Here is a 10,016-nt window from a genome sequence, read left to right as displayed (position 1 = left end):
GTGCAGTGCTTTGAACCGACCGATCACCTCGCTCCGCAGCACTCGGCTGGAGGTGCTTGTCCAGGTCCCTTCAGAGACAGGCAGCCATACGGGCCAGAGCCTGCCTTCACTGAAGTCTCATTCTTGCATCTTCTGCTCCATCAATTCACAAAAATAATTCTTCTCAAGCTTGCATTAACCATGGCAAGTTTGCAATTGCAGCCTGGCTTTGCCAGGACTTTTGCCTTCCTCTGGTGATGGCAAGGAGTTGTGAATGAGCATCAGCCAGAAGGATGTGCCTTTTTGATCCTGAATTACAGCTCCATGATTTCCTTGTAAACTTAGCACGGCCCCACTGACTCGGAGAAGCTGCCTTGGACTTACACCAGCAGGACTCCTCCTGGCCTGCAAACCAAGGTCTCGACCCCAAAGCTGCTGCAGGCAGTGGGTGCCAGCGGTGAGCTGTGAGCAGGGCATCCCCGCGTGGGTGCCGAAGCAGAGCGATGCTGCGGGGAGGCTTCGGAGCTGGTGCTGTGGGGAAACTGCCATTCCTTGCTCAGCTGGTGGGCTCAGATCTCATTTTAAATACAAATCTCACTCTGAGCTGTTTAAACAGGACATGGTTTAGAAACAAAGGACCAGCAGGGGTATTATGGAAAAAGATTAGAAAACATTCAGTTCTGAGATCTGATGTTTTTTAATTCAGCCTAGGAGGGTGTGATCCGTACAGTGCTCCAAGCAAGGCATGATGCACACAGGTTTTTGTTTGCCTTGCTGCAGTGGCATTGCCTGCACCGGACAAATGATTCTGATGATGCTGGGCAAAAAGGAGAGAAAGCTGAATAATTAAGAATGCAGCTTTGGGAAAGGGAGTTTAATGCTATTTTAAGGCCCAGCTGGTTTGGTTCTTGCTTGTTTCTGTTACAGAACATATTTCACTGGCATTGCTTTGTACAAGTGAGGGGAGTGAAAGCCGAGAGCAGAAGGGAACTGCTCTCAGAAACCTTGTCCTGATGTCCCAGCCTTCTCTGCTTTGCTCGTAATTAACAGAGTAATTCAGAATCCAGCTGAACTTTGGAGAAGGAAAGCCATCATCAAAGTTTCCCAACCTCAGCGAGGTAACAAATGCACCCATGAGGGTCCCAGAAAGCTCCTTACAGAGCCAGAAAACACCCAAGTGGACAGCCCTGGTGATGTCAAGGGGGAATTTCTTTTTTAAGAAAGCAGATATTGAAGCTTTGAGCCTTCGTGTACTATCACTGAGAAACAAAGAAATATATGGTGAGACAGGAGAGCACAGGCAAGCCTTGTGTGTATGTTTTACATGTGATTCCTGCAGTCTTCTGAATTTTAACTTGGGAATTTGTTGCCTGATAGTAGAGACATGGGGAGCTGTAGGGCAGGAGGTGCTGGGAAACATTCAGCCGAGGTCTGCTGGTGGTTAGGAAGTTCCTGCGATTTCTGCTGTCACTGCAGCACACTCTGCTGCCCTTTGGGTTGTAGTTGTCCCTGTACGACCCTCCTGCTGGAAGGCAGGACCGCTGGTGGGACGAGGCCTCCCGTGGGACCTTTCCCTATCCCCCAGCAGTACGGTTCTAAGGACGGTTTGTTTGCGATACCATGTTCGAACACAGCCACTTGCTTATGTTCTCCTCAGAGGTACTAATGGCTTTAAGCCTGAAAAGAGAATAATGATTAGCCCTAAGCAGCACTGGGCTGTGAGAAAATGTATAATGGAACAATTACTGAAAGCAGCTGAGACTAAAAGTAGCATTTAATGGGATCCAGCATCTTCTGTTCCAGCTGACCTGAATGCTGCTTGTTCTGCCAGGCAAAGAGAGTGAAAACCTCTGGGATTCGTAAATCAGGGTATTTAGGTCACACGTGGATTAGAGTGTGATCAGACTGGCTTTAATGCAGAGCTGCTCTGGGTGTGTATAGATCACACAGTATGCTGAGGAATCGATGCTTTCCAGGGCTTTGGGCGTGATCACAGGCTCGCTGTGAGCTGCTGCGGTGCATCAGGGCCCCCGTGCCCCTCAGTCGCTGTGGGCACTGCCTGTCCTTCGGCTCAGAGCAGAGACCGAGCGAACTCGGTTCGTTTGAGAGCGCACCACCAGCAGCAGGGTGAGCGCTGGCCCCAGCGACCATCCCCGTTCTGCCGGGCCAGCCAGCGGCCGGGCTCTTCCCTCCTATCCCGGTGGACAAAGCAGGGGAAGGCAACCCGTGACATCTCGCTGCCAGCAGGGTCTGTCCCCAGCACGATCCAGCCGTCACCACCAGGACTGGGACCGGAAAGCACCCAGGCTGCTGCTGCCGGCCACCGCACAGCACCACTTTGTCCCTGGGTGAGGGGCTGGCTGTAACTCGGTGCTGGAAGGACAGACATGCCATGGAGAGGGTTTCTCTGGCTGACGTGGTCACCTTTGCTGTCCTCGGCTGGACCCGCATGCCCACAGGTGGTTCAGCCGGTGCTCAGCCTGCAGCATCGTGCTGCAAGACCCCGCATGATGTGTCCTGGCCACCTCCACACGAAGCCCCCTCAGTTTCTGGCTCGCTGCCCCACCAGGCTCGCCCACAGCCAGAAGATGTGGGTAAGAGGAGGCCTCAGAGATGCTGCAAGCTGTGACTTTGCAAAGCAGGGGCTGGCCCGGGGCAGCGCTCATCCCGCAGCACTCTGTCCTCTCCCCGTCCCGTTCCCCGACATCAGCAAAGCCTCGCCCCAAGAGAACAGACAGGGCCTTGGCTGGCCAAATCACTGCAACACCACAACTAGGGGGCAGCTCCAGGTCCTTTCAGGACGTTCTGTCAGCTGTCAGCCAAGCAGACACAGCCTGTGACCCACAAGCAACCAGGGAGGGCATCACCAGGATGGAGGAGCCCATTCAGGTACCAGCCATGGGTAAAGGATGCTCCATTTCTCGCTGGATCCCTCCATGTCAGGAAGCGTTACCCAACCCCACGGTAATGCCTGATGGCACAAAGCCACAGGAACATCCAGCTTCCCAAATGCTCTAGGCTTTCAATTAACTGCACCAGCACAAGGAGGTTGCTCAGCGCAATGGATCTCAAATCTTCTATGATGAGAGAGCGGTGATTTGACAGGAGAAGCACAGCTGGCAGAGAGAAAATGTCTCTTCGCTTCCTGTAACTTCCAGAGTGCTCCTTAATAACGACAGTGCTCGGAAAGGTCTGTGGTTCCCGCAATCACCCGGAGGAATAATTTCCATGGCTGATGCTGCTGCGCTGCTACCTCAGGGCTGGGCGGCAGTGGCTGGGTTTCAGCTCACAGACGTTGCACAAGCCTTCAGGATGGCAAGAGCTGATGCGTGCTGCATCCAACCGAAAGAGGAATTTTAGGTCAACAGCATGTTGTTGTCAGCACTGGGATGTAGCCAGGTTGCCATGGGGACACCTGTGCCTGTAGGTTTTTGATGGTGTGAGGGATCAGGATGCTCTTTCACCTGATTTCCCCAAGAAACTGTGCTTCTGTGATCCTTCCCTCCATCTGCCAGCACCGCTCCGACCACTTCTGAGCCCAGCCACATCTAACGGAAAGGTGGAGAGCTCCAAGATGCCAAGCACCTGTGGCGAGCCCATGCAACACCTGGCCTGAGCACCATGTGCGTCTCCTGCGGTTTGTTTGGTGCCGGTGGCTACGCAACACCCCCTGGCATCACCCCACACCGCGGCTGCACACGGGGATGGTGCTGGGGCGATGCTGGCGTAGAGCTGGCTGGACTCACGGACCAGGCTGAGCACCGGCTTAGCAGACACGGTTGAAATTCCTGTCCTTAAACCCAGGTCAAGAGCCCAACCCTGCCTGTGTGAGGGGCTGGAGGCTGTGTGCTCCGAGGGCTGGAGGAACATTACAGATTGCCAGGCTGTGGGAATCCAGTCGGATGGGTCTGGTGCAGCCAGGGATGAAATCCAGCATGCAGCCAGTGGGGGAAGGACCTGCAGCGTGCCCAGGCTACAGTGTGGGGCAGCGGGGAACCCAGCTTGTGCCCGGCTGGAGCATCTCCTCCCCTGTGTGGGTGCAGGAGACAGGGCCAGGCTGGGGATGCTGCAGCAGCCAGGGCTTGGGAGAGCAGCTGAGCTGCGTGGAGGGCAGGAAAATCCACCAGCAGAACGAACCTGCACTGAAAATAAGCAGTGACTAACTCCACGTCTTTACAACTGCCTTTTAACTGCAAGTTATTAAAGATGGGGAGAAAGAAGATTATGTCCCAGTGGGAGGATAAGGGAGTGTTGCCATAGAAGTACAGGGATGCTGCAGCACAGTTGGGTCCTGATGGACCACGAACCCTGACGCTTGGGTGCCAGCCCTGAAGCCACATGGGAGAGACACTTTCTTCAGTCTCAGGACAAGAGAGAGGCCAAGATTTGGGAGAGGCCAAGGGATTAGGAAAGATTTTGCCTCTGGGAGTCTCCTTCCTCCATCTGCATGGGTTAGCTCCTGCAGTGGAGATGGAGGCTTTGCAGCTCAGCAGAGAACTGCTCAGAGCCAAACACGCAGGGGCAAAATCGCTCCTGGTCCCTTACCAACTCAGGAAATGCTGAGAGGTCCGCAGAAGCACGGGGGAGTTCGCATCCCATGGGCCCACATGAGAACAAGTGGGAAGAAGCTTTGCTTGGGCTCTGTGTGTAATCCCTGCACACTCAGCCCCTTGCCTTCCCAGGGGGCATGAGCTCTCCGGCAGGAGATGCGAGCAAGCTGCCGGACCTGAAAGCACGACATGAAACGGGGTTAACTGGGAGCACAAGGGATTTTTATTTGGCCTGTTGATGATGTTCTGCTTTCATTATGTCCCTATAAAGCAAGCGTGCCTTGCCAGCTAACTGCCCTGACCTTATTGGAGTGGGAATAAAACTGAGAAAAATACCCTTGGCACGCGAGCCTGCAGCCCTGGCGCAGCGAGGAGGGCTTTGTTTACAGCTCCAGCTCTTCCTCCATCTGGGCTCAGCTTCTGCAGCATGTTATTTATACCGCAGCAGGGTTCACTGCATGCTCAGTCCTGCCTCTGCCAAAGAGGGGAAATCCCTGCCCTGGAAAGCAGACGGCTGCTCTCGAGCTCCTTTGCTGCGTGGTCCTAAAGCGGGACTGCGGTCTGGTGTCCTGCTGGCCAAGGGCGCAAGGGGCTCGGGCAGCCCGCGGGGTGCGGTTGAGCAGGAGGATGCCTGGGGTCCTGCTCAGGGCTTAGGAGGTTCCCTGCTGGAGGATGAGGAAGGTGAGCCTTTGTGCTGGGCTGTGAGGCCCTGGTGCTGTGCAGGTTCCCTCCGCATCCCAATGCCCTGGGATCTGTTTGTAAAACCCTGGGAGCCCTCCAAGCTTGGACACAGGCCAGCCGGTGCCATCCATCATCGAGGTGTCAGGAAAATAGGGCTGCGTCAAGCTGAAGTGATGTTAGGGGGAAAAAATGCTCTGTAACTTGTTTTTAATGCTGATAATAGGAAACAGACAGCACTGCTTGAAACTGGCTGCAGAGCCCAGGGGCAGTGAGTGGCCATTTTTGGTGATCAGCTGCCTTTAGCTCCCACTGCCCGCGGCCCTGTAGGAAAGCAAAGTCCCCTCTAGGACGCCAGTGCCTGCTTTATCCCTCCCTTGGATCCTGCAATGGATGAAATATCAAACCTGCGCTAAAGGCAAATGTCAGAGCTGCAAAAGCGATGTGTCACTGCTTCAGGTTGTCAGACCTAGCGCCTCTCCGTAAGAGATGTCCCCGAAGCAGGACATGGCCGGGACGCGCCAGGCTGTGCCACCTGGCCGGGGACAGGACAGGCTCCTCCCCGAGGCTGCACCTGCCTGCAGAAACACAACCCCAGAGGCTGCCTTTCCTCTCCAACTCCCCAAAACCAGAAATACTTCGTCCCCTCACCGCCCCACTGCCAGGATGCTCGCAGGGAGCGGAGCCACATCCTGGCCACCCCGTGGGGCTGCACCCCCGCAGCAGCCCCAATTTCGGGGGCAGCCTGGTGCCGCGCTGCCTTTTGTGGGGTGGGAGCTCGGGTGCTGCAGCTCCCGGTGATTGGGTGCTATTTTGCTCGGCGTGGCCGGCAGCTGTTGCTGTATATTACCCTGGCCAGTCCGCGCCAGCCTGCAGGCTGGAGGGGAGGCGGCCGCGCTTGAGCCTAAGGTACGGCTTTGTGTCGATTTTCACCCTTTTAATCGAACTGGGGGGCAGTTCGTGGCACAGACCGGGGAACGTGGTGCTGCAGCAGCAATTGGCATGCCAGGGGCCATGGGGCCTGTCCCGATGCGGCCATGCGAGCGTGCACAGGGAAGGGAGGGCAGGCAAGGGGCTATTTCTGGCAGTTTCTTTGATGTGAGTCAGCAGCGGAGGCAGCCTCAGGCTCCTGCAACCTGGGCTGGTTCAGGAAAAGTCCCAGAGACAGCAAAGTGGAGCTGGTTTTCATTAGCAGCCAAGGCTGCGTGCTTTTGTGGCCGTCCCTGCCGTGGGTGGCCGGCCCTTGCCTCGGTGCCCGTCCCTGCCATGCGGCCGTGCTTGGCAGCCGTGTGTGCTTGGTGCATCGGCCGTGGAGCTGGCCCGACAGGGAAACACCCACGAAAGCTGCTCCCGTGGGTGAGCAGCCCGTCCCGCCACCCCGAGGACCCAGCTGTCACCTCGCCATGGAGAAGCCAGGACAGCCAGGAGGGTGGGGAGGGACCCCCAAAATCCGAGTCCTTGTGGTAGCTGCTCCACATCCCAGGGGAGATAGGACCAGGTTGTCATTGCTGGGGTAGCTAAAATGAAAACCAAAGACTTGGTTTGTTTCGTGTTGAATGCGAAGCTCTTTCAGGCCATTGTTCCCCAGCCAAAAGGTTTCCTTGTAGTTGTTTTTTTTTGCTTCCAATGTTGTGTTTTGGATTGCAGCCTGGGAAATGGTATTTTTTTCTCAGCATTCATTGTTCCACTGGGGAAAAATAAACTAAATCTGGCTCAGATGGGGCAGAAATTCCTCCTCCTGGTGAGGGCTTGTGCAGATGGGATGTGCAGATCCCAGTCGAGCAGGTGCTGAGCTCACAGATGCTGGGAGAGCTGAGCCCATGGCCTTGGGAGGGTGTTTTCAGGGTGTTCTTGTGCACCCTGGGCTGTTTGTCCCCATGTGTGCTGTGGCAGGGAGGTCACCGTCCCCCCTCAGCTTCAGCTTGCCCGGGACATGCGGAAAGGTGACACCTGGGGCCTCAGCAGCCCCAGACCCCATCCCCTGGGCACCGTTTTCACCCCGCTCTTACACTGCAGCCTCTCGAGCTGCTGCCGTGGTGCCGGTGGCTTCTGCTCGTCTTCTGAAACTGCAGGACAGGCAGTGGCCGTGCCGTGACCATGGGAAACACCGCACGGTTCTGGGGTGCCAAACCTGGGCTTGCTCCGCTCCGCAGCACCCCACACGTCGTCCCCCCCCCACCCCTAACAGGCTGCGCTCTGCTTGTCTCTGCCAGGTGCTGGTGAGCAGCGGCGGGGAGAGCAGGAGATTCCCATGTGAGTGTGCTGGCGCCGATGGGTCTGTCATCGGGGCAGGGGATGCGGTGTCTCACGTCCTTCTTGCATGAGCTGGTGATAGAGGCTGTGGGGATTTCAGTGCTTAACCTCGCTGCAGGGCTGGGTTGGGCCCCAAGCACGCGTGGCTTCTACCTTGCAACCCAATGGTTTTGGGCAAGTGTTTGGACCCTTCCCTTCCAGGAAAGAGCTGGGACAGGGGCTCATGAGGGGTCCTGGGGGGTGGGTCCTGGGGAGTGGAGGGGAAAGGAGGACAGCACAGGCATGACTTTGTTCTCCCCTGCACCATTGGAGGTGTGAAAACAGCCCCCGACTCGGGGATGAGGAGCCTGGACCCTGTGCCCAGTTAGGGCTGGGGTCTATGACCCGCGGCATGGTACAAACCAACCTGCCTGACACAGGAGCGTGTCTCCCTGCAGGGGATCCGGTTTTGTGTTGGCGGAGCAGGGGACTGGTGGCGGTGGTGGGCAGGGGGCCGCATCCTGCCCCGGTGCCTTTGGTTTCAGCCATGCTCAGGTGCAGCCCTGGGTGAGGTTTCCAGGTCGGGGACAGAGGGCTCCGTCCCACCGCAGCATTCAGCCACGAACAGGGTCTGGGGGGGGGCTCTGTGGGGTTCACCCCACATCTGTCCCGGGGGGCCACAGCCCGGCTCGTTCAGCTGTTGCTGTCACTGAGCTGTGCCAGCGGGTAGCTCTCGCTCGTGGCATGAATCCAGCGCCGCTGACGCAGGCCAGGAGGCAGCCGGGCCACCAAACCCTGCCCCAGGACCGAGCCCAGAGCCCCCTGCAATGTGCCTGCAGCGGGGCCCTGTCCTGGCTGCTCCCACGAGCGGGGAGACCCAGGGCTGGGCTTGCTCAAAGGCAACCCAACACAGGAGCCGCACCCCAGCGCCCGCCTGCAGCACGGAGCCAGCTAGTGGCTGCATCAATCTTAGCAGATAAAAAAAAAAAAAAAAATCCAGCGTGCTTTCTGATACAAACACAGGCACCGGGGAGTAGTTCCTGGAGGAGCCGGTGACGAGCCTGGTCAGTGCCTGCAGCAGCAGCTGCCCAGCCCTGTTAAACAGCAGGGCTCTGCCTGCCAGCTGCGAAGCCGCAGGGGACCAGGCTCCGTCTGCCCACCCTGGCATCCCCCCTGCATCCAGTGCCCCTTATCTGGGAGGGGGCGTGCAGCCGAGCCCCCGTCCCACCCGGCCATGCTGCGCCGTGATGCTCGCACACCCACAGTCTCTCCCCTCTGCGCAGGGCCTAGAGGAGGTGGGGACCCGGCCGGGTGTCCCTGAGCAGGATCCGGACGCGCCCGAGCCGAGCATGCCCGAGCCGGCGCCGCTCAGCGCGGACAAGAGAGCAGCGGAGAAGAAGCGTGCGGAGAAGGTGGGAGCGAAAGGCAGCGCCGCGGTGCCTGCAGGTAGGTGTGCATGGAAAAGCCTCATCTGCCCCAAAACGGCCACCCTGTCCTGCATCCCCTGCACTGTCTGGCCACAGGGCGGTGATGGGACCAGATCTGCTCGCCAAAACCCCTGGGAATTGTTTGGGATGGGATGCGGTGGGGTGGGGTGGCACAGCATGGCATGGCACGGCATGGCATGGGGCTTCCCCTCCACCTGCCACATTCCACCCCTGCTCCCTGTCCTTCTGGGATCTGTGGCCAGGGGAAGAGCAGCAGAACCAGGAGCACACAGAGGGCTCATCCCTGCTGGAGCCCTGGGGTGCTGCAAAGCTGTTGCAGTCCAAACATCTCTGGCTGACACCCCAAGACCCTCTTCCCCCACTTCCCTTCTACAGTGTGACCTCCGCCAGTGTTGTCTGGGGCAGGGCAGGGCTGGGGGGGTTGGGGAGGGGCTATGGGCCCTTTTGCCCCAGCATGGAGCCCTTTGGTGCCTCCCTACACCCCAAGTAACCCCGGTTCCCTTTGGGCTCCCCAGTCCCCAAGAGCCTCCCTGTGAAGACGAAGGTGGAGCCCCACAGCCTGGACCCCGCGGAGGAGCCGCTCATCTGGGAAGGGCTCACCCTCAACAAGTGCATCCTGGTGGCCTCCATCATCGCCCTGCTCAGCGTCAGCTTCCAGGTGCTCCAAGGTGAGCTGGGGACCGGGCCCAGGTGCAGGGTCCCCCAGCGCCAGGGTGGCCAAACCCCAGCTTCATCACCTCCATCCTCCTGCCCTCTTCCCTCCTCTCCTCCAGCGCCGCCGTGCTCCAGGGACGGTGTCAGCAGCAGCAGGCAGGAGCCTCCAGCACCTCCCGTCCCCGGTGGGTTCAGAGCTGGGCGGGCACGGCGGGGCGGGTGCCGGGGGCCTCGCACGCCGGCTCATCCCTCTCCATCCCCAGAGCTCACCGTCACCAAGGAGGAGGCCCCAGAAGTGGAGGCTCCCCAGCCCATCCAGCCTGAAAGCAGCATGCTGGAGGACGACGACAGCGATGACGACGGTGATGATGACGACAACGATGCTGACAGCAACCTGGTATGGGGCTGAGGCGGGGGCAACAGCATCCCTGGGGTGGGATTCTCCTCTGGTGTGGAGGAGCACTTGTGGGAGGGC

General features: G+C 58.5%; 1 protein-coding gene across 9 annotated transcripts in view; it reads left to right on the top strand.

The window, feature by feature from the left end:
* Positions 1 to 10,016, top strand: part of JSRP1 (junctional sarcoplasmic reticulum protein 1) — a 29,371-nt gene that overhangs the window by 17,969 nt on the left and 1,386 nt on the right. For 3 of the 9 annotated variants that reach the window (XM_083810595.1, XM_083810596.1, XM_083810598.1), the window contains 5 exons: positions 7,421 to 7,460; positions 8,723 to 8,885; positions 9,403 to 9,555; positions 9,661 to 9,726; positions 9,805 to 9,938. In XM_083810595.1, coding sequence (XP_083666721.1) covers positions 8,789 to 8,885; positions 9,403 to 9,555; positions 9,661 to 9,726; positions 9,805 to 9,938 — 450 coding nt within the window. In that variant the 5' untranslated portion in view covers positions 7,421 to 7,460; positions 8,723 to 8,788. Of the gene's footprint in view, positions 1 to 5,511; positions 6,117 to 7,420; positions 7,461 to 7,520; positions 8,886 to 9,402; positions 9,556 to 9,660; positions 9,727 to 9,804; positions 9,939 to 10,016 lie in introns of those variants that run through there. The other 6 variants (XM_083810597.1, XM_083810599.1, XM_083810594.1 and 3 more) reach the window with 5 other exon arrangements.

This window comes from Anser anser, assembly GCF_964211835.1.
Source record: "Anser anser genome assembly, chromosome: 25".
Classification (NCBI taxonomy): domain Eukaryota; kingdom Metazoa; phylum Chordata; class Aves; order Anseriformes; family Anatidae; genus Anser; species Anser anser.
This window is presented reverse-complemented; position numbering and strand designations above follow the sequence as displayed.